General features: G+C 43.4%; 1 protein-coding gene across 2 annotated transcripts in view; it reads left to right on the top strand.

Annotated features, from left to right (window-relative positions):
- The window catches only part of CWF19L1 (CWF19 like cell cycle control factor 1), a 633,757-nt gene that overhangs the window by 61,371 nt on the left and 547,562 nt on the right, over positions 1-24,824 (top strand). For both annotated transcript variants that reach the window (XM_044071015.1, XM_044071016.1), the window contains exon 5: positions 1,420-1,634. In XM_044071015.1, coding sequence (XP_043926950.1) covers positions 1,420-1,634 — 215 coding nt within the window. The remainder of the gene's footprint in view (positions 1-1,419; positions 1,635-24,824) is intronic.

Here is a 24,824-nt window from a genome sequence, read left to right as displayed (position 1 = left end):
TGATCAGTGTTGAATGCTGCATCATGATGTGTGAACTGCATAAGAGGAAAGTCCAGCGTTCGTTGTAATCCTGTTCCATGTGAACTGATTAATTACATTTTACCATGTGGTAGTCTGAGAACTGATTTGAGGGCAACAATGTATTTGTTTTCTGTCTTGTAGTAGGCTGTATTGCAGTACAGGTTACTTAGCTTAATAGTGTTTACATTACTTTTTATTTAGAATGTATTACTAATTTTGTACTTTCTGTAAGTTGTGTATTTTATAAAACCCTTTCTGAGACAGAACTGGAGTCCTCTCAACCTCCATTAAAACCTAGGTGATGGTTTATGGGGATGCTAGACTCCTGAAAATGAATTGTGAAGATATCATTGAATGGGAGTATAAATACATCTGCTACGTATATGTGTACTGTATTTATGGTAAAGTATGTATGTTTTAAAAGTACATCTACAGGCCTGCTGAGTGATAAATTGATTTTAAGGATAGAAATGTCATTCATGCCACATGGTTCAGTGTCTCTGAATTTTACGTTTGCAAAAATGTGAAGACTCTGGCATTACAAAGTGTCATGAGTGAGCAAGTGTACCATGAGATGTGGTAGTTCATTACATTTTAGCTGAGTGCTACCCATGAAAGTAAGCAGAGAGTGGTACCTACTGACATATTTGGGGTAGATGGGTATGTAATTGGGCCTCATTTAATTGAGATGGCAGTGTTATGGGGCAGATGCACCATCAGGCATACATACACCACTGTTTACTGAAAGGTTCATAGATGGTTACTGAACATTTGGTCTAGGAGACTGTTGAGGAGCATGGCCCTATTTCCCAATTGCCCTGGAGCACTGTCTAGGTGACTTGCTCATAATTGCACAGTAGACAAATGGAGGCTGCAGAAATCCAGTTCTGGAACATAAAGAAGCTAATTGAATACCTTGTAGCCTAAATCCTCTTTGCTAACTGCCAGACTTGTTCCTATGGTAGAAGCTTTTAGTAATACATTCTAAGACCTGTATACTAAAAATGTATTCAGTAATCAGACCCAACAGCTGTATTTAGTAGTCAGGCCTTTGCAGACATAACATTGTAATCAGTGTTTTTTTTTTCAGTAATTTCTGTCCAGACTTTTGAAGTGGGATTCATTCTTGGCATCCTTTCAGTGTAACATTTTTATAAGTATAAACAAAGATAATTTTTCTGCATCTAGCAGTGTTGCTTCTGTCCTTTTGTGTGTGCTTTGTAAGGGAACATTTACTGTTCGCAGCTGTTGATGTGAGAGTTTGCATTTTTTGGTGAGAAGCTTACAGTTTTAAAAATTCATTTACTTATACTGACATGACATCAGTTATTGGATACAAATATTTTTTTGTGCTGCCTGTGTTGCTTGCACTCACAGTAGTTATGTTTCTAAGTGCAGGTCGTAAAGGAGTGTTCACTGGGGCATCAGGGTTACAGTTAGCCTACCTCAGTGGTGTAGAATCCCAGCAACAGCCAGCCCCTGCGTACTGCTTCACCATTAAAGATGTAAAATCACTGATGACTCCATTAGTATCCAACTCAAAGTTCAGAGGTGTTGACATCTTGCTAACATCGCAGTGGCCCAAAGGTGTATGGCACTATGGAAACAATCCAGTAAGTATTTTATAGTTGGTAGGTGGTGTGTCACTTGAAATATGCTTAGTTTCATCTTGCTGTGTTGTCTCTCTATGGTATTTTTATGCCTGTCTTTTATTCTCAGGTTTTGGGGCTCTTCAGATTTACATTTTTGTGAGTTCAGAATTTACTGACTGCTGTTTATATTTAGCTTTGTTTTACAATTAAACTAAGCTAATTACTAGATGTCCTTCCTTATCACTGTTACAGTATTCCTTACGTGTGGGATATCCTGCCTAGCATAGCCTAATGCCTGGCCAGCTTACCAAAGCAGTCACATCATCAGAGTAACGTACAGCTGACATATTCTCCTTGTGCAGGTGTAAAGCATAAAGGTGATGTATGAGTGCACAGTCCTCAGAACATCTTTGATGGCAATCCAACCCCCTTGTTTGAATTTCGGTCTAAGGTGTCTTTCACTGTGCTGGTTTTATCAGACCCATTTACAGATAAGTGCCCCATTGGGGTTGCTTCTCTTTGTATTGTGAATGCACATCCTCCAAGAAAGGAAAATGGCAGTGTAGTAGGCATATTTCCCATAAAGATTGACATGAAAAGTGCCTGTTTTCCTTAGGTGCTATGCACGACCATAGTCAGTGTAGTATTTGTCAGGCCATTGTTCCAAAAACTTTTTGCAGCCATCTGTCCACCATATCCATCCATTTGAAGAACCAGCTACTTAAGCTTTTGACTCAAGATGCCATGTGCCACAGCCAAATTCAGCCATCTCTTAAAAAGATGACTAAAAAGGCTCTCTTTGATTCAACTGCTGTCCATCTTCCATCAGACATATCTCTCTCTGACGTGGATGAAGATGCTGAGGACTGTTCAGTGTTGCTACCAGTTCCCTCTGCTGCGACTCCAAGGCTGACATGGAACCTGCTTCTCGCTTGTCTTCTGAGACTGTGCATACGTTTGCTATGGACGTTGAGGGGAAACCACAGCTGATCATTTTTGCAGGCTTAGAGGGATTCCCCAGATTTTAGTTCAGGAAGAGGTGCCTGGTACTCTTGTGGAATCTGCGCAAAGCTTTTAACCACCTAGATTAGTCAAGGCTGACATCCTGTTGAAAAATAAACAGAAGGCTAAGTATGTACCATCCATTGCTAAGTATCCCCATAAGTAATGGCAGGAATTTACGCAGGGATTGTTTAATGCACTTATGGCTTTAAAGCCACCGCAGGACATGCGTGATCCTGCTACTCCCTGGCCATCCATTCCTTCCAAGAGGCCTAGGGGATTCTAATTCTTTAGTTGAGGAGTTGGATTCTGGAGATGAATCCTTAGCCTGTACTTTATGGATTCCTTCTGTGGGTTGGAGGAGTGTCAGAGACTTGGAAGAGGTATTTGAGCTGCTACAAATGAAGTCTCTTGCTCCTTCAGCTTTTCCTCCAGTACTTGCTACTTTACTGGGTATCTTTTACAGCTGCTTAGCTCATGACTCCCAGCCTTCAGCCCCAAGAAGTGAGACTGCTTCAGTAAGGTACCAGAGGCCCTCAAGTACCTCTACAAGTGTTCATCATCAGACCCTGGTGTGATATGTTTCTACAGACAAGCTTCTAAATTTGTCTTCCTCCAAATTCTTTCCTTTGATAAAGATAGTCGTTCTGTGGAGAGATTGATAGAGGAGTGTATACCTCTGCCTACCTGGCTTTCATGGCCATAAGCTGTCAAACCCATATGACCAGGTATGTTTTGACTCTCTTCCCAACTTGTGTGTGTGTGTGGGGGGGGGGGGGCTGTCGTGCTTTCCTCACTCAAGACGGTAAGACTGCTGCTCTTCCTTTGCTAACTTCTACTTCACAAATGGCTTGCCACTCTAATAAATGTAGTTATGGTGCAGCTGACTCATCCTGTAGGGCTGCTGCTTCTGGTTCTGTCATGAAGAGATTTTCCTGGTTATGTTTACAGTCCTTACCTGATATTAGGGCTAAACATTTAGATTCTGTTGGATAACCAGATTATGTTTGGCATTAGTGCTGCAGAACTGTTTAAAACTGTACAAGACTAAAGGTAAAGTTATGCAGGATCTAAAACATATTTTTGTTTCTCCTATCCCCAAATTTCAGAGGAACAATCCTTCCAAATCTTCTTTTGTGCATAGGCAGCCTTACCATCCCCCAAAAGGTTTTCCAAACATATGTTTTCTGATAAGACCACTCAGACTTCTAAAGGCCAAAAGCCTTCCTCCCCTGATTAAATCTTCCTGTATCTGACTTACTTTCTCCCTTTCCCCTCGGCCAGGATCCTTTATCCTCAAGGCTCTCCCTGTCTTTACTTGATGTTCTTCATTCCACATTGCTGCAGTCCTAACCATTGGGTAGTCCGCTGTCCCAGTCGGCCCGAATACCAAAGTATATGGCTGACGTCGGTCAGGGTGCATTAGTCTGACGTCAGGACGTCAGGGTACTAATGTGCATGACCGACGTCATATCCTCAGTCTTTTTTGCCGCATGGTCCGATGCAGAAGCAGTTTTGCGAGTGCAGGTTGGCGTTCTGAAATTTTCTGAAGTCGGAGTTTCAGACCGAATCAAAGTTGGCTAAGTACCCCGTTGGGGAATATTTTGTTTTTTTCTTGCCTCAGTATTTAACCGGATGTCAGAAAAAGTGAATAACTGTATTTCTTGTGGGAAACAGATACCTCATAGGGATTACCATACCTTGTGTATACCTTGTTTAGGGCCTGAGCACGACGTTGTTGGATGCCGCTCTTGTGCTAGATTTAACAAACGCACTATTAAGAGAAGGTTAGACTGTGCCAGGTTAGTTTTTGGGAAGCGTTGTAATTATAAAATGCCGCCGGATGCTCCGGCGCCGCTTCAAAAGCGCAAGGACAAAGCAGCAAAGCCTAGAGTGGAAGAACCGACAGTCCCGGATGTCGGTTCTTTAGAGGGCTCAGTGGAGCCGGAGGTTCTGCCAGGAGTTTCTTTGGAGTCTCAGGGAGAGACTTTACTGTTACAGGATGTGTCCTCTCAGGAGGTAGGCCAGGCTGAAGGGGCTTCTCAGGTGGCTGTTCTTCCCTCTCTTCCTAAGGTGGTTAGAGCCTCCCCTTCTGTTTCCAAGGCTTCTTTGAGAGGCAGGCCAGGTTTAACTTCAGTGGGGGTTTCTCCTAGCTCTTCAGGATCTTTGCCTAAGAAACATATGCTTAAAATGGCAGAGGATTTGATTACTATGATTAGAGGTTCTATGCCCCCTCCTGATAAGAGGCCTAGGGTGGAACCTGAGTTTGAGAGCTTTGAGCAGTGTTCGGAGGCTTCTGAGTCTTTGGCTGAAGACTTGCAGGAGTATCCTCCTTATTCTGATTCTGTGGTGGATGATTCTACTCCTTCAGCTTCTCCTTCTGAGGATTTTTCATTTTCAGAGACTCTGCATTCCATGAGGGAACATTTTAAATGGGAAGGTCAAGATTTCTCTGATTCCAGGAAGAGGCTTAGGGAATTCTTGTTTTTACCCCAGCATAGGCCTTTAGCTATACCTCCTGTTCTGAATGTGGTGGAAGATGTTTTTGCAGAGGCTTCCCTAAACCCTGATTCTTTGCCTCCTGCCCCAGTTAAACCGGATAGGTACTATACGGTGCCTGAAGCTCATAAGTATCTTTTTAAGAGTCCTAGGGCAGACCCGGAAACTGTCTCTCAGGGGCCTAAAGGTGTTAAGGCTTCTGTTAAAAATCCTGTCCCTCCTGATAGAGGCAAGGGCTTTGGATAGATGGGGAAAGAAAGTGTATACTTCTTCCACTTTAGCCATGAGGGCGTTGAATTGCCAGTTTCACATGTTAAAATATCAAAATTATCTCCTTTCACAATTGAAGTCTAAGGTGAATGCTCTGGCGGAAGGTATTGAGTGTAAAGAGTTGCAGGATTTAGTTCATGTGTCTGAACAGGTGGGTAAGCATTCCTTGCAATGTGGTTTTGATGCTGTGCAGGCCTCCTCGAGGGTGGCTGCCACTGGTTCTGTTCTTCGAGGCACGCCTGGTTGAGGGATCAGAATTTAGCTGAGCATGTTAAGACAAGGATTTTGGATGCTCCTTTACAGTCTGACGTGTTGTTTGGTTCGCCTGTGGAAGCAGTTTTAAAGAAAATGGAGGACAAGGCTAAGTCTATGCAAACTGTTAAAGATTTTTTGCAGGTGCAGCCTCCGAAGTTTAGTAGAAATTGGCCTACTAAGGGATGGACATATCCTGCTTATGATTCCCAGTCTAGGGGTAGGTCTAGGCGTGGTAAGGGCAGAGCTCAAGGTTCTTTTAGGCCTAGAACAGGGAGTTCACCTGCTCAGACTACTGGTGAGGGCAGGGGTCAGTCCTTTCGTAAACAGACCCAATGACCTGCCTTTTCAGCTGCCAGTACGCTCGTCTGGCAGCACCTTTGGGAGGACGGTTGGCTCTTTTCAAAGAAAATTGGGATTTAATTACCCAAGACAGATGGGTTTTGGATATCATTCACCACGGTTACAGGTTTTATTTCCATACCTTGCCTCCTTTCAAAGGCATGCCAGACATTCCTCCTCTACAAAGAAAAGAGGCTCACAAGCAAATTTCTCTGTTACTCCAAATAGGGGCCATTCAGCCAGTTCCTGTGCCAGAAAGGGGCCTAGGATTTTACTCTCGCCTGTTCCTAGTACCAAAGAAGGGGAACACATGGAGACCAATTTTGGATTTATCTATCCTCAACACTTATCTGGACATTCCCAAGTTCATAATGTTGATGTTACAACAGCTTTTACCTCTGCTGGGCAAAGATCACTGGATGGTAACTTTAGATCTCAAGGAGGCTTACCTTCATGTGCCTATCAGACTAAGTTGCAGGAAGTATCTGCTTTCGAGCTGGAAATTCCCATTATCAGTTCTCTGCATTGCCCTTTGGCTTATCTACTGCCCAGAGTATTCACAAAGGTTCTGGCTCCAGTGATAGCTTACTTCAGGCTAAAAGGAATTCAAATCTATCCTTACTTGGACGACTGCCTGATTCTGGCTCAAGAAAAGGAAGACCTTTACAGCATTTGGAATATGTGATAGCAGTGCTAAGATGCCTAGGGTATTCTGTGAACGAAATAAAGTCCAGTCTAGTACCCTCTCAAGACATGTGCTTTCTGGGTGTGAGACTGAATACAGCAGCCCAGATGGCCTTTTAACCCCGGACAAACAAAAGAATCTTTCCATTTACTTCCATCAACTATCTCTTCAGTCCGGGCTGACTGCAAGGACAGTCCTTCAAGCCTTAGGGTTCATGGCATCTTGTATTCTGGTGCTTCCCAATGCCAAACTGCATATGAGGAAGCTGCAATGGTATCTCAAAATGTATGGACACAGCACTGCCAGGATTTGGACACTGTCATTCAAATAATACCTTGCATTCAACAGGAATTTTTGTGGTGGGCTCAGGAATGTCACCTAAACAAGGGACTCTCTGTGACCCGGCCAGAGGCGAGTCAGATTCTAACGACAGATGCCTCAGACATTGCTTGGGAGCTCATCTAAATGGAAAGTGGATACAAGACAAGTGGCCTGCCAGACTACAGCATCTACATATCAACATGAAGGAGATGTTAGCAGTCCAGTTTGCATTAATGGCTTTCAAGGAGTTACTTCTTCCAGGGCAGGTGTTGATTCTAACAGACAACACAACTGTCATGTGGTACATCAACAAGCAAGGGGAACACATTCTTACCCGTTGCAGGCAAGCAATGATTTTATGGGAGACTGCGCTCAGCTTGCAACTAACTCTTCAGGCAAGGTTTCTGCCGGAGCACAGAACTCCTTAGCAGATGTGTTAAGCAGACAAATCATGGATCCCCACGAGTGGAAACTGGATCTTCATGTATTTCGAAATTGACAGTGTCATGGGGAACTCCAGACATAGATCTGTTCGCTTCTCCACTAAACCACCAGCTGCCAAAGTTTTGCACAAAGAGGTTTCATCACACAGCTTGGAAAGTGGATGCTCTTTCTTTCAGTTGGAAAAATCTTCATGTGTATGCCTTTCCACCTCTGCCTCTTCTCCCAAAGGTGCTCCTAAAGGTCAGACAAGACAAGCCAAGGATGATTTTAATAGCTCCAGATTGGCCTCGGCAACACTGGTACCCATTACTGAGGAGTCTGGTAAGGAAGCCTTCATGGCCTTTACCTTTGATTCCACACCTGTTGTCTCAGAGGGACGGTCACCTGCTCAATGTCAAGCTTCACTCTCTTCATCTAACAGCCTGGCATATTCTGTTTTGAACCACAGCAGGTCTCAACTTCCTCAACAAGTTTTAAATGTGATTATGGAAGCCAGAAGACCTAGTACAAGGAAAGTGTACGCAGAAAAATGGAAGAGATTTTTATTTTGGAGTGCAGCAAAGAATTTGGAGATTTCTGAGCCTAATTTGAGTGTGGCTCTTCAATATCTTACTGAGTTATTAGACAAAGGTTTGTCTTTCTCTTCCATTAAGATTCATGCTGCAGCAATTTCAGCTCACTATGATTGTGACCCACCATTGTTTTCGCATCCTTTGTTCAAGCAATTTCTTAGAGGGCAAAGAATATAAGACCCCACGTAGAGCTCCTACTCCTGCTTGGGATCTCAATTTTGTGTTGGAGAAACTTACTCTACAACCTTTGAGCCTGCGCTACTGCTGAATTGAAATACTTGTCATGGAAGACTGCTGTTTGGTTGGCCACTACTTCTGCAAGAAGGGTTTCTGAATTGCAGGCCCTTATGGCGTAGAGCCTTTTTTGATTTTCCATAAGGATAGGGTATCATTACGTACTAATCCTTCTTTTATGCCTAAGGTGGTTTCTAGTGTGGCTTTAAACCAAACTATTCATTTGCCTACTTTCTATGCAGATCCCCAAAATAAGGGGAAAAGATTTTGCACACTTTAGATGTACACAGGCAGTTGCGTTATTATTTAAGCAGGACCAAGGATTTTAGGCAGTCTCAGCAGTTGTTTGTTTCTTTTGCTTTGAATTCTCAGGGCAAGCCTGTGTCAAAACAAACTATTTCTAAGTGGATTGGGTTTTGCATTGCATTTTGTTATTCCCATCATGGCAAGGAGATTCCAGCTGGGATTAGGCCTCATTCCACTAGGGCTACTGCCACTTCAACAGCATTCCTAAGGGGGGTGGCAACTAAGGATATTTTGGAGGCAGCTTCTTGGAGTTCAGTGCATACTTTCTCCAAGCATTACCTCCTTCCTCTCTACTCTAAATCTAGGGCTGGTTTTGCCACAGCTATTTTGCAAGGCATGTTATCAGCTCCTGCTTCCTTATGATTTGCCAGCCTCCCTTACCTCTGCTTTGGGATTCTACCCAATGGTTAGGACTGCAGCAATGTGGAATGAAGAACATAGTACAGTTTTGTACCTACCATAAATGTAGATGTTCAAGGATCCACATTGCTGCAGTCCAATTTACCCTCCCTCCTTCCCCTCTGTGTTTAGGGGTGGTTGTGTGGGTGAGGTTATACTCTTGTAATTTTGTATATATTGTACATATTTCTGGTGCAGGAGTGTTTGGTGTTTTTGGTTTTGGCCTTGTCTTTTAGGGTCTTCTGACATCTGGGGCAAGAAAAGACTGAGGATATGACGTCGGTCATGCGCATTAGTACCCTGACGTCCTGACGTCAGACTAATGCGCCCTGACCGACGTCAGCCATATACTTTGGTATTCGGGCCGACTGGGACAGCGGACTACCCAATGGTTAGGACTGCAGCAATGTGGATCCTCGAACATCTACATTTATGGTAGGTACAAAACTGTACTTTTCAACTGATTACCAAGGACTCTTGTGTCCTTTTCATTATTCATCACTGTTATTTCATGGAATGGAGATTGCCCCCCCCCCCCCCACCAGGCCTTCCTCAGCCTCCTCCAGACCAACTGTCTCATTTTCCAGTTGTCCTGTTGGATCAGGAGACAGTCTGTCCCAGTTTCTCATCTGGGAACAAGGTTTTATTCCAGATGCTTTTGATGCCTAGGAAAGGGCCATGGAGACCCATTCTAGATCTTTCCTTCCTCAACACCTTCCTAAAAGTGCCTTCTTTCAGGATGTTATCTCTTTCGATTCTTTTCCCTGTCTTGCTTCCCTGGCTTTTCTCGTCTCTCTAGATCTAAAGAACACCTATCTTCATATTTATATTCATCCCCTTTCAGGAAGTTTTCATGTTTTGTTTCTTCCTTGCATTTTCAGTTCTCTACTTTGCCCTTTGGTCTTTCAGTGATCCCACTGTAGAGGATTCATATGTTTCCATATCTGGATGACCTTCTTCAGGCTTCTTTTCAACCCCAGCTGCTTCAGGATCTACACTTCAGTGTGCTCCACTTAGAGATTGGGCTGTACTGTTGATGTCAAAAGTCTGTTTGGACTCCTTCACAAGACTATATATTTTTTGGGGTTGAAGAATTCAGACCATTCCAATGTTTTCTTCTCTTCCCACTTCAAAGTTCTGTCTCTGTCTGCTTCTCTTCTCAGTTCTTCCCGCTGTGATACATTTTGCCAAACTTCACATGAGAAATTTATAGTGGTATCTCAAGACTGTTTGGCTCCAGCATTGCCACCATGTGGAATTTCCAGTCCCCTATTACTCTGCCTGAAACTAGGTTTTTTGAATTTGGCAGATGGCTCTCAATCTAGGTCTGCCTTTTCAGTTTCCTCCTACTACCGAGGAGCTCTTCACAGACTCCTCAGATCTGGGGAGGGGTGGGGAGCTTGTTCCAGCGCTCAAAGTTCAGGGTCTCTGGCTTCTCCATCAGATGTCAGACCACATCAGCATCAAAGAGATGAGGCCTCTCCTCCTCTCTCTGCAGCCCTCTTATTCCCTTTTGGTACCACACCCTCTAAAGACTTTGACAACACCGTGGTTGTATGGTACAGCAACACACGAGTGGGGGGCATAGAGTAGTCTTTTCTTTACAGACTGGCTGTTCACGCTTGTGACTTTGCTATCTGCTGTCAAATCACTCTCTTCAGGCCGTGTACATTCCTTCAGAACATAGCTTCGTGGTGCTATCTCTGAGCAGGACCAAGACTCTGCCTCACGAATGGATGCTTCACAGGGAAATGTTTCTGGACTTTTTTCAGCAGTGGGGTGCTCCAAGTGGATCTGTTTGCCTTCCTTCTGAACAGACAGCTTCCTCTGTTCTGATCCAGTGTTCAGTCCTCTGTCTTGGAAGGTGGTTGCTATGTATTTTTCTTCGAAGGGGATATTCTAGATGCCTTTTCTTGTCTTCCTCTGCTTTCCAGGGTCCTGCACAAGATTATGAAGAATTCTCAAGATTCTTGATGACTCCCTTTTGGTCCAGACAGCACTGGTTCCCCCTTTCACCTGGGCAGGGGCAATCATCACAAGTTACTTCACTGCACTGATGTTCTCGCATGACACAATGGGAGTCTCATTCATCCTCTGTTGTTCTTGCTTCATCAGACACTTGGTGATAGGGTTTTGCTCCATTTTAGACATAGATTGTCTGAGTATGTGCTTAGTGTTGTGCAGGTGGCCAGGAAGCACACTACCCGAAAATCCTATATGGCTAAATGGAAGAAATGTTTTGTTTGGCATCTCAAGGGTTTTTCCTATTTGTGTGAATTGCTTAATGCTAGCTTTGCATATTCTTGTGTGTTTAAAGCTTATTTGTCAGCAATTTCTGCCTCTCTGCCTTGACATCTCCTTTAAATTCTTGTTTGAGGTCAAGCAGTTTCTTAAAGGTGTCCTTCATATCAGGCCTCTAAAACTGCCTATTCCTCCTCCTTGGGAACCTTTAATTTTGTCCTTGAAAAACTCACTCAGACCCTTTTGAGCCTGCTCTTTCCTCTGTACAATGCTACACCTGGAGGACAGTTTTGCTAGTGGTGCTTAGCTCAGCCATGAGAGTTTCTGAATTCCAGGCTCTTGTGGCAGTTCCTCCCTTTTTGTTTTTTCTTAGATTGTTGCTGCGTGCTAATCCTCCTCTTATGCCTAAGGTGGGTAATGATTTGTCCCTGAATCAGTATATTCATCTCCCTCCCATTTTCCTTCTCCGCAGTCTTCTAGTGAGAAGGTTGGACTTAGACAGCTCAGACATTTGGAGAAAAACAAAGACCTTCAGAAAATCAGAGCAGCTTTTTGTTTTGGCACTAGAACGTTGGATTTTCCTATTTTTAAGCAAACTGGATTTCTAAGGCTATTTCATTTTGCTATTCTTTAACTGAAGCAGAAAGCTGCTTACAAATGAAGAGTTCATTCTACCAGGGCAGTTGCCTCTTCTGGAGCCTTTTTTTCAAGGATCTGGATACAAATCCATTCTAGAAATTACCACATGGTCCTCTGTTCGTACTTTTAGTAAACATTAAGTTGGAGGTTATTTCCAGGGCCATTCTTCATGGGTTTGTGGAAGACTCTCTTCTCTCCTACCACTACTTACAGTAGCTTTGTAATCTCCCAAATGTAAGGAATACTGCAGAAGTAACCACAAGCCACACGAACACGTAGCCGCAAAGCACTTATACCAACACGAAAATTTTCTCCACTGTTTGGCACAATAAAGGTTGTCCTCCAATACCACAGTACTATAGAAAGGCGAACTCTTACAAAGTAGAACCAAAGCTCTTTATTTCCACATAAAACACACAGATTGAGCGCGCTTTCGTCTCGTATCGCGAGACTTCATCAGAATCGTGAAGAATTTTTTAGGAATCCCAGAAAAATATAAACTCATCAAATTACTCAAAATACATTAGAAAAAATAAATACAGATAGCAGCAGGAGGAAATATTTGGCTATTGCTTACTCGCAAGACTTGCATTTTCGTGTTAATACTGCAGAAGTGGTAAAGAAGGGTATAGTAAAGTTGTGCAAGATCTTGCCATAACAATAGATATCTTACTTGTCACTCTTGCAGTGTTCAGTCCCTCCCTCCCTCCTCCTTGTCCCCTTTTCTTTTTTTTTTTTCCCTTGTTAGAAGCACTCTTCTGGCTGAGTGTTGGTGGGGTCTTTTATAACAATAACCCACGCCTGGGTGTGGGTAATGCTGGATTTACCCACGGGTGGCGTGATTTGGTCACGAGGGCGAAGTCCGAGTGACCAAACAAAGCCAACCGTGGGTAAATCCAGCATTACCCACACCCAGGAGTGGGTTATTGCTATTATACAATGACATTATTTAAGAAAAAAAAAATAATTTTCTTAAATAATGGCATTGTATAATGCCTCCTTGCTGCCCTTCCGCAGCTGTCTGGTATTCTGCGGCAGTTCTGATGTACTGTGCATGCGTATGCCTACACAGTACATCAGAGCTGTGGGCAAAAGCAACGGAGAAAGCAAGATCTCCGTTGCTTTTTACAAACTGTTTTGCTTTGTTAAATGGGTTTAACATGGCGAGACAGCTTTAAAAAAAGCAATGGAGCCGTTGCTTTTTTTTAAAGCTGTCTCGCTATGTTAAACCCATTTAACATAGCGAAACAGTTTGTAAAAAGCAACGGAGAAAGCAAGATCTCCATTGCTTTTTACAAACTGTCTCGCTATGTTAAACTAGTTTAACATAGCGAGACAGCATTAAAAAAAGCAACGGAGAATGTTTATTGCTTTTTTTAATGCTGTCTTGCTATGTTAAACGAGTTTAACATAGCTAGACAGTGTGAAGCAACAGAGATCTTGTTCTCTGTTGCTGTAAAAAAAAAAAAAAAAAAAAAATTATAGTAATGAAAAAGGTCCGGGCGACCGGACCTTTTTCCATTACTCTAATTCTGATTTACAACATGCACACTGACCAATCAGCGTGCACGTTTTTTGAATATTAATGGGGGGGTTGTTGTATAATAGCTATTTTCCCATGTCCCCTTTTTCTTGATGGACATGTCCTTTATTTTTCGTGGGATTGCTCTAGTTGTACTGGGATACTTCAATTCTGAGTATTGAGCATTTGTATATCGCCATTATGCCCTGCGCCGATACATGGAGCATATGGTTGATGTACATCACTCCTTGTGTAAAGACTTTGGTATGCTTGCCAGACGTTGGTCTATAATAGGGAGTATAATAGGGAGTATATCCCACTGCAACAGTGAAAAGTAGGGCGTTTACTGTTAAGATCTTACACGACTGTACTTTATTCTGTGCATTTCAGGTGCGTGTCATGCTTGGGTAAGGCATATATGAATTTTCTGTAAAGAATAAAGCTATATATATAACAGGATGTGTAACAGCATGGAGAGAGGCTACTTTTCTTACAATGATTCAGACTGCCTGGCCTTTAAGCACAATGGTGTAGTACCAAAGTTTCTTTTTCACTGTAGATAGCTAGTCACCTGCACTTGGTTTAGGTGGGGTAATGATCAGCAGTGTTATGTATAGATCCTGATGGAAACTGTGCTTCCTAATGGCCAATATTTGCATGGTTCACAGTGAAGGCTTAATTAAAATAGAAATCCCCAGCGCTGCTATTTTTAGGAATAAATCACTGAATATTGAAGTGCAGCCACTTTGGATGTTTCAGTTAATGTAAAGCATTGTGTAAAGTTAGTAGTGGAAAATAATCTGAGAGTAATGGTGGCTGATGTGTGGCTCTTGAGAACCTGTTATCACAAAATGCATGCTTCAGAGTTATCTTGGCAAACCTCTCCATTCTGTTGGTTGCAGTCAAGTCCTGAAATGTGTGTTGTTGGCATCGAGCTGGCACCAGTCATACTACTGGTAGCATAAGCCTGCTTATTCTAGGGCATAATGCATGTGATTGTTTCAGCCCTCATCTATTTGTTGTATAGAATTCTTGTTTTGCTATGTTAACTACTGTAATTGTGTACTGTACCAAATTACAGTTGTGTACTACTCTTGGATGTTGCTGTTTTAAAATTTAAACTACCTTTTCACTCTCATACCGTGTGTGCTACTCACATTTGAGTTTATTGCATAACCTCTTTTCTGTAGATTTAGGTAGCTGTTGCATCTTTGCCTTATTTAATGCATATCCTCTACAACATGATTTATCTATTCAGTGTATCTTCCCTGCCTGCTGACTAAATTGGTTTAGTATATTATTCTACCTTCAGCAGTTCAACCCACTTGACAAATGTGGAAAGCCAGTTTACCTTTATTCCTTATGTTGCCATGTCGTTGCACTGAGTAGTCTGAGACCATGCAGAAACTGCTTAATTCTCACCGATAACCCACTACTACTGGACCAACATGATCTGATTTGTGAGAGGTGTAATTATCTGTATATTGGAGTCCACTTTGTCATTTGCACAGATGGTCAGTAATAAGCAGACAAAACTTACCTTTTTCCTTCACAAGATTATATTAAGCAAACACGCTAAGGTTACGAATTGAAAAAAACTCTCCAAACCTCTAGCAATCTGGGGTAATGAGCCTCAACATCAAATTAGTGCACAGCTACCCCATACTCTCAAGTGGGATTTTTCTCAAGTCTGTGATATCCAGAAAAGATTATTATGAGCTCTTACAGATGGAATCTTCCAAACCATCTGTTGATCCTCCTGTTCTAGCTGTCTGGATACCTTTTCAGCAACTTCTGTAGCCTTTGACTCTCAAGCCACCTGCACCTAAGAAGCCAGATAAGTTATATAAAATGCTTGAGGAGTGTAGATTTCTGTTTAAATACTCTTCTGTAATGTTAGTCTCTTCTGAGAAACCATCCAAGTTGTTGCTCTCTACCAAGCTGTTGCCTTCTTGATAATGTTATTAGGTCCATGGAGAGGTTTGGCAAGAAAGTTTACATTACTGCCACTTTATTTAGGGCCATTAACTACTAGACACACATGACTAGGTGTGTTTTAGGTTCATAGGATGATACCAGGCTATTGGCCCAGAGACTCTTAAAAGCATAGCCAAGAATTTCACCCGTGTTCCCTCAGTCAGCACCTGTTTCCCCTGTGCAGCAGGGACACAGGATCCCAGGGGTGTATTTTCTGTTTCCCATCCAGTCGTCCAGGTTCCTTTTAAAGAGGGCTAGAGAGGTAAGCTGCTTGACATAGAGAGGGAGTTTATTCCACAGACTAGAGAGTCTTTGGGACACATCTATCCTGCCAACAAGTTCTACTAATATTGCAGACCAGGTTAAGGCCTTGCGTGTGGTTTGTGCAAGTGGAGTTTGTCTTACGGATATGCAGTAACTCCATTAAGGCTGGGTCTGAAGTGGCCTTGTATGCCAGACACAGGTCACCTCTGAGCAGTCTGTATGAGACTAAGTAGAGGGACAGGGCTTTTAACCTGTCTGTATAGGGTAGGTGTTTGAGACCCTGGATTTTCCTGGTCAGGAACCTCTGTGGTCTCTCCAACTGCTGCATGTGCTTGGCAAGGTGCATGCTGAAGGGGGAATTGTACTAGATAATGGGTCTGATAAGGGAGGAGTTACAGGGATGTTATGACCTTGTTCCTAGATGAAATATCCTTATTTATGAGGTGGGCCATGTAGAAAGCCTTCCATACAACGGAGGCAGCGTGGTGGTTAAAAGAGGTTGCTATCAACCTGGGTGCCGAAGTCCCTCGCTACTGATTGCATGCTTTAGTATGTTATTAATGTGATAAGTAGATGGGATGACTTTTTCCTTAAATGAGATAGTGATGCATTTCTTGGCATTCAGTTTGAGGCCATGCTTCTGGCACCAGTCATTAGTTTGGGTAAGGCCCTCTTGGAGGATGTTCACATCACTAGGGGGAATTTAAAAGACCGCGCCCAGCTTGTAATCCTCTGCAAACTTGGTCAGCCACAGACCACTGGTTTTGGCTTGCACCTCAGAAAAGTATTTCTTTGGCTTTCTTTCTCAGGTTTCTAAGGTGGTTTCTGACCTTTCTGATTCTGAGGAGGTCCTTTGCCTGCTAGGCTTCACTTCACAAGTTGCCCACCATTTAATTAAATGCAACTATGACGCAGTTAATGCCTCTTTATGGATGCTGCCTTCGCTTCAGTTGCGTTATTCTTGGCTTCGTCTTCAGGCTTTGTTTCTGGCTCTGCAAACCTTTGATTCCCTCCTTCATCTGGGATCTTTCGAAATTTTAACAGGCAATACCACAATGATGTGATCTGTCAAAAATCAAGGGCAGCATAATGTCCTGTTGTCTTTGCAGACTAGCTCTTCAGATTTGGGATCTAGCTATCCAGTATCAAGTGACTCTTCAGGGAGTTTATATTCCCTCAGAGCACAGTGTAGTGGCTGGACTCCTTGAGCAGGTCCAGCACACGAGGTCATGAATGGATGCTTTACAGAGATTTATTCCTGGACATTGTTTGTCATTGGGGTATTCCTCCGGTAGATCTTTTTGCTTCCCTTCTGACCAGATAGCTCTTTCTATTAAGTTCCAGAGTCCTAAGTCCTCTGAATTGGAAAGTGGATGCTCTGTCTTTTTTCCTTGGAAAGAATGTTTCTGTACGCTTTTCCCCCTTCATGTGTTACCACAAGTTCTGCACAGGATCAGGCAGGAGACACTCAAACTTTTGCTGGTGACCAGGGGTAATCACAACCAGTTACCTCACCGAGTGGATTTTCACACAAGACAAGGGGTCTTTCATACATCCTCACTTGTCCACTTTTCAGCTGATCCTGTGGGTGATATATATTTTTTTTTATCCAGTATCTGGTGATAGGGTTTTGATCCCATTTTAGGTACACCTTTTCTGAAGATGTGCTTTGGATTCTGGAGGAGGCCAGGAACCCAGTACCAGGAAAATCATGCATGTTCAAATGGAAGAGATTTTCTGTCTGGTGCCTCTCTGGCAGTCAGGCTCCCCTGCCAATGGAGGTTCCTTTGATCCTTTCATTTGTGTGATTCTATGCTGGAGGTGGCACATTCTTCAGTGAAAACTTACCTGTCAGTAATTTCTGCTCATCTGCCCTTGACTCCTCCTTTGGCCTTTAGGTTTGAGGTCAAGCAATTCCTTAAAGGTGTCCTTCATATCACGCCTCCCAGGAAGCCTGTTCGCCTTCATTTGACCTCAGTTTTATACTCAAGTAATTGATGCAGGCTCCTTTTGACCCTGCTTCCTTGCAGCATTGTACATGTAAAACTTTTGTTTTTGGCTCTCTCTTCAGCAAAGAGAATATCGGAACTTCAGGATGTCATGGTGACTCCTCTCTCAGTTTTCCATAGAGAGAGTGTGTCTCTGTACTAATTCGTTTATGCCCAAGGTGTTCAAAGATTTGTCCCTTTTTTCTTTTCCACAGTCTGCTAATGAGAAGGTTCTTCACACTGTGGATTTATGTAGACAGCTCAGGTATTTGGGTAAAACTAAAGTTTTGTTTTTTTACAAATCAGAGCAGCTTGGTTTCTTTTCATCCTGGGACTTTGAGTTTGTCTGTTTCTAAGCAAACCATCTCCTCCTGGATTTCTAAGGCCATTTCCTTTTGTTCTTTTCATGGCAAATGTCTGTTCTCTTCTGTAATCACACATTCTGCTAGGGCAGTTTCTTCCTTTGGTGTCCTTTTTCAATGGTCTGGATACCAGTTCTCTCCTTGAGGCTGCTACTTGGTTCTCTCTCTTCATACTTTCACTAAACATTACAAGTTGGATACTTTTTCCAGGGCCAGAGCAGGCTTTGCCAGGGCTCTCCTGCATGGGTTTGTGAAGGGTTGATGTTCATGTTTCACTGTTGCAGTCCTCACATATGGGGTTATCTGGCTCCCGGTAGCCCTCAGTCGGCCCGAATACTAGAGTCCTTGGTATACGACGTTGGCTGCCGCCGGTTGTAAAACTGATGTCAGAACGTCAGGTATAAAGGGAGGCAGCTAACGCCGTTTCCTCAGTCTTTCTTGCTGCGAAGCCTGAAGCAGATGCAATTTGCACTAGTGTCGGTCGGCCGTTTTGCTTTCCGACTACCAAGTTGAAGACGCCTTCAGATAAATACCCCGTTGAAGATCCTCTTTTCTTGCTTTAACGAAAGTCAGATAAAGTTAACGGTCTTGCCTGTGGAAAACGGATTCTGCACTGTGATTTCCATTCCTATTGTATAACTTTAGGCCTTGAGCACTGCGTCCCTAACTGTGATCTCTGTGCTTCCTTTAACCCGCATACCATACGCCATAGAGCTAAGATTTTGTATAAACAATTCGGAGTCTGGCCTAAGTTCGTCGGTATGGTGTCTTCTGGTCTCCCGACTTAGGGTATACATAGGAAACGCAAAGACAAGGACAGCGACAGGCCTAGGTTTAAATCTACTGATGACACACCAGTGAAATTGGTCGTCAGCACAGCGGTAGTCAGTGAGGTGCTTTCACCACCCCTGCAGTCAGCAGATTTTCAGCTGCAAGGCTCTGCCGAGACCTTTATGGAGTCCTCCATGCCACAGGCTGCTATTTTGTCTTCAGACCCTCCGCCTGTCGCTGCCTCAGATGGGTCCGGAGCCGCTTTGCAGGCACCGGCTTCTGTTGCCTCTTATTTTCGACATGAGACCAGAACCAGACCGACTACCTTAGTTCAGACTTCTGCAGTTGCTAGGCCTCCCGAGTCCCTCCGGATTGCTAGTAAACCTTCTAGCCGCAAACCTACTCTCAGGCAGGTGTCTGCCTCCCTTCCTGTGACTCCTTCCCAGTTGGTAAACATGGCAGGTGATCTTTTCTTGATTAGGGGCTCTCACCCCCCCCCTTCAAAGATGGCTAGGGAATTATATCCTGATGTTTTGTCAGTCTCAGATTCTGGGATTTCCAGTATGTCTGCTGGTGAAGAAGGAAATTATCAACTTTTTTCTGGCTTTGAGGATTCTGATGCTGAGGACTCTATCCCTTTTGCCTCCCCTCCAGAAGATTTTTCTTTTGGGGATACCTTGAATACTCTTAGGGAGCAAATGGAAATGTCAGGATTTTCCACAGTCTAAGAAAAGAATCGAGGAATTTTTGGATTTGCCACAGCATAAGCCTCTGGCTATACCTCCAGTTTTGGAAGTTGTGGATGAGGTTTTCATGGAAAATTCTTTAACTCCTAATTCTGTTCCTCCTGCCCCCAGAAAACAGGATAGGTATTATAGGGTTCCTGAATCTCATCAATTCCTTTTTAAAAACCCTACTGCTGATCCAGAAATTTCTCAAGGCCCCAAGGGTGTTAAGGCTACTATTGCTAAAAACCCTGTGCCTTCTGATAAGGAGTCTAGAGCCTTGGACAGGTGGGGTAAAAAAAGCCTCTGCAACTCTTGCCATTAGATTCGTGAATTGCCTTTTTCACATGCTTAAGTATCAGTAGCATACTTTGGAGGCTATTAAGGCTAAACTTGGAGATATTCCTTCCATGACAGAGAACAAAGATTTACAAGACTTACTGAATTCTGGCACTTTAGTTAATAAGCATTCACTTCATTGTGGTTTTGATACTTTGGAGGCTTCCTGCAAAGCAGCAGCCACTGGTTCCATAATTAAAAGGCATGCTCGGCTCGGGGCGCAGTCTCTTTCTGAACCTGTTAAATCTAAATTGCTGGATATTCCTGTGCACAAGGACAATCTTTTTGCAAATAAGGCTGAGGAGGTACCGAAGAAGTTGGAGGATAAGGCAAAATCTATGCAAGCTGTAAAAGATTTCCTTCATGTTCAGCCTCCTCGGTTTAGTAGTCATTATCCTTCCAAGAATTGGTCTTTCCCTGATCTTGGCAAGCAGGGTTGCTCTAAGCCTAGGAGTTTCAGATCTTCCAGAGGGCAGGCTTCGGCCCCTCAAAGGGCTAAACAATGGCGTTCTTCTGCTAAATCGGGTAGTTCTAAGCCAGTTTCCCAAAGCAAACATTCTCAATGACTCAGGCCTTCTTGTGCCTAACTCTGCGGGCCCTGGGTTTCCTTTGGGGGAAGGGTTAGCCAGGTTCGCAGAGGTATGGTCTGCGATCACAGGTAACAAATGGGTGCTCAATATAGTAAACCAAGGTTACAAGTTTTACTTTCACACCTTCCCTGTTTTGCAAGGGTACCCAGACATACCCAGAACTCTCAGGGCAGATGTAGAAACTCAAATTTCTTCTCTACTGACTATGGGGGCTTTAAAGCCACTTCCTGCAAATCAGGCAGGCCTAGGTTTTTATTGAACTTTTTCTGGTACCCAAGAAAGGGGGCACCTGGCACCCTGTTCTGGATATGTCTATTCTAAACACTTTTCTGGTGATTCCCAAATTCATGATGCTCACCCTTAGATTCATAGATTCATAGATTAGTACTAAGCTAACTGCCCTTGCGAGCCATTTTAAGCCTAGCCAATTATCCCTTGTGAGACTCTAACCCTGCACCTTTTGTTTGCAAGGCAAACACCTTAACCATTAGGCCACCCTCCCAACCTTCAACAGTTATTACCCATGCTGAGCAAGGATTCATGGTTGGTAATTTGGATCTCAGAGGCTTATCTGCACATCCCAATAAGGGAAAGTTGCCAACAGTTCCTTCTGGCTGGGGAGCAACACTTTCAATTCTTTGCATTGCCCTTTGGCTTATCTACTGCTCTCAGAGTTTTTACGAAGTGCCTGGCTCCAGCCATTGCTTTTTGCAGGCAGAGAAACATTCAAATTTATCCTTACCTGGACGACTGTCTCATTCAAGCAAACTCCCCTGAACAACTAGAAAAGGATTTGGACTTAGTGAAGAACATTCTCACTTCTTTGGGTTACACTCTCAACGAAAAGAAGTCAAAGTTGGTTCCTACAAGGGAGATTGTTTTCCTGGGAGTGAGTCTGAATACAGCCACCCAGATGGTATTCCTCCTTCAGCAGAAGCAAAAAGATCTTTCGGCTTGCTTCTTGAACTTTGTAAACATGACCCAGCTCTCTGCAAGGCAATTCCTGCAAGCACTGGGGTGCATGGCTTCATGTATTTTGATGATTCCATATGCAAGGCTGCATATGAGAAACTTCAATGGTACCCCAGGAATCTTTGGTGTCAACACACACACAGAACTTGGACTTGATTCTTCCCAATTCCCTGTCTTCAAATGGAGTTCTGGTGAGCGACAGCGTGTTCTCAAAACAAGGGTCTGCCTTTCCGCCCACCACCTGCCAGCCAGACTCTCACCACAGATGCCTCAGATGTTGCATGGTGGGCTCATCTGGTGGGCAGGGGCATACAGGGGACTTGGAGCACCCAGCAGATTCATCTGCACATTTGATAGCAGTGCAGCAGGCCTTGCTGGCTTTCAAGGACCTACTCTACCCTGGGACTCTGCTGATCAGGACAGACAATACCACAGTCATGTGGTAAATCAACAAGCAAGGGGGGGGGCTCACTCTTATCCCTTGTGCAGACAAAGCATGAGACTATGGTCCATAGCAGCATCCATGGGCATACATCTAATAGCCCAGTATCTACCAGGCGACTAAACTTCTTGGATAATTTGAGCATACATGTTCTGGATCCTCACGAGTAGCAACTGAACAAGGACAATTTTCATCACATAACTCATCATTGGGGCACCCCACAAGTGGATCTTTTCTCCTGTCACACCAATCTCCTTCCAACCTTCTGCACCAGGGAGTTTCACAACAAAGCTTGGAGAGTGGACACGTCCTTGCCATGGACCACATCTATCAGTTTATGCATTTCCTCCTCTTCCTCTTCTTCCCAGAGTGCTGCTAAAGATAAGGGTCGAAAAACCAAAGGCTATTCTGAAAGCACCAGATTGACCCCAGGCAGCATTGGTATCCTCATCTTCGCAGCCTTTCCCAGGCTCAGCCTTGGCATCGTCCCCTGGTACCAGATCTGTTGGTTCCGGGAGGGGGAAAGTTCCTTCATCCTCATCTTCAAACTCTGCATTTAACTGCCTGGCTAATACTTTAAATCTTTCCAGACAGGTGGTTGAAGTTCTTTGAGGCCAGGAGTCCTAGCACCAGAAAATCCTATGCAGATAAATGGAAGAGATTTTGCTCTTGGATGCCGGCTAAAGTAGAAGACTCTCTCTTCATCCTTCTTTCCCTCATTCTTGACTACCTAGCAGGACTGCTTAATGGTGGACTTTCCTTTTCTTCAATCAAAATTCATGCTTCAGTAATTTCGGCTCATTGTTATTTTGAGCAACCCATTTGTTCTCACCCCTTGATGAAACAGTTCCTGAGGGGAGCTAGTAATCTTAGACCTCCCAAAAGAGCTCCTACTCCTGCTTGGGATCTTAATTTTGTCCTGGAAAAACTTACTCTGCCTCCCTTTGAACCAGCTGCCTCTGCAGATTTGAAGTTTCTATCCTGGAAGACTGCTTTCCTTTTAGCTATTACTTCAGCTAGAATGGTACCCGAGCTGCAACCCTTAATGGCAGTAGAACCTTTTTATTATTTATTTTTCACTCAGATCTGATTTCTCTGAGAACTAATCCCTCCTTTATGCCTTGGGTAGTTTCCAGTTTAACCCTTAACCGGTCTATTCACCTGCCTATATATTTCAACAATCCCCAAAATAAAGGGGAAAGGATTCTGCATTCTCTCGATGTGCATAGACAGCTGAGATTTTACTTAGGACTAAGTCCTTCCAAAAATCTGAACATTTGTTGGTTAGTTTTGCTCCTGGGGCTCAGGGTAAAGCTATTTCAAAATAAACCATCTCCATATGGATTGCTCATTGTATTCACTTTTGCTACCTGCAGCATGGGAATGTTCCCCCTCAGGGTATTAGGACCCATTCTAATAGAGCAGCATCTACCTCTGCAGCCTTTGAGAGATGTGCCTACTAAGGACATTCTAGAGGCAGCTACTTGGTCTTCTGATCTACCTTTGTTTTCTAATTCCAGGGCTGTTTTTGCCTCTGCAGTTTTGCAGGGCCTTCTTACCACCCCTTAATCTGTGATCCTTCCTCCACCCTTTGTCTTTTTCCTGGGCTTTGGGAACCAACCCATATATGTATGTATATAATATCTTACATTTTTTTTTTTTTTTTTTTTGTATGACGTGTCCAGGGTGATTCCTTCCTGGGCTATCCTTCTTTTGGGGGCTCCTGACAGTTAAGGAAAGAAAAACTGAGGAAATGGCGTCGGCTGCCTCCCTTTATACCTGACGTTCTGACATCAGTTTTACAACTGGCGGCAGCCGACGTCCTATACCAAGGACTCTGATATTCGGGCTGACACAGGGCTACCGGGAGCCGGATAACCCCATATGTGAGGACTGCAACAGTGAATACACTCAAACATCTACATTTATGGTAAGTGTACACAACTGTACTTTCTCTGCCTTCCTCCTGCCAAGCATCCATTTTTATACTCCCTTAGGAGAAGACTACTGCAGCAGTGATATGGAAGGACCTATTACAGGTGTGTAGAATCCTTACCATAGCAGCAGATGTCCTTCACTGTTGCAGCACTTGGTCCTTCACTCCTTTCCCCCTCTGTCCTGACTCTTGACTTGTGTTCTGTTTGCCCTCCTGGCTGAGGGGTCTTTTCTCCCTTCATTTTCCTTTTTTGATGCACGTTACTGTTTTGTCCCTGAGGGTGTTCTGTTTTCCTCCTGGGGCTTTTTCAGTATGTGTGCCCCTACATCACCTTTATGCCCTACATCATGCATGGAGAACATGCTTGTGATGTATGGCACCTATAAGAGCTGAAGGCTTTGGTATACTGGCCTTACACTGAGCTATCCTTGGCAGGACATCCCTTGGGGGAAAGTAAATTGTAACAGTAAAGAGAAGGACTTGTACTGTTTATGGTAAGGTTTTATACAATTGTACCTTTTTTTAGGACATTTAAACACACCCGAACAAACCTCTCTGAATTCAAGAAGTTAAAAAGATGACAGATCATCATACAGTTTTAATATAAAGATGACATCATCATACAGTTTTAATATATTGAAAATTAAACTGCAAGACTTGCAACCTCCCTTGTGGCTTCAGCTGTCACTTGAGCCAGTCAATTTTACTCTTGTCTAATAAATAGTATGATCTAAGCAATCTCAATCAGAACGAGCAACATATTTTGGGGAATACAAAGTAAATCTATCTTGGCGTAATGCCAGATTTAATAAACTTTTTATAGTAAAAGTGCCAACATTAAGTGTGTAACTGAAGTTGTTTGCTCAATGTATCCAGATGTAATACATGCCTGTACTGTTGTCTTTTTGCTTGGGTTGTGGCTGAAAAAGGTTCTGTGACCAGCACCTGTACCTGTTTAACAAAATGAATAAATAGAACTTGTAATAAATCTTCATCTGTATGCATTAAAGACTCTTAGAAAAGATCACAGAAAAATCTGAGTGTTACCATAAGCAATATCAAAGCAGAACACTAATTTAAAATTAGGATCTGAAGCAAAGGATCATCATAAATCTTC

The sequence above is a fragment of the Protopterus annectens genome, chromosome 5.part0 (genome assembly GCF_019279795.1).
Source record: "Protopterus annectens isolate FY-2018-M chromosome 5.part0, PAN1.0, whole genome shotgun sequence".
Lineage (NCBI taxonomy): Eukaryota > Metazoa > Chordata > Ceratodontiformes > Protopteridae > Protopterus > Protopterus annectens.
Note: the sequence above shows the minus strand (reverse complement) of the source record. Positions and strands in the feature narration are given on the sequence as shown.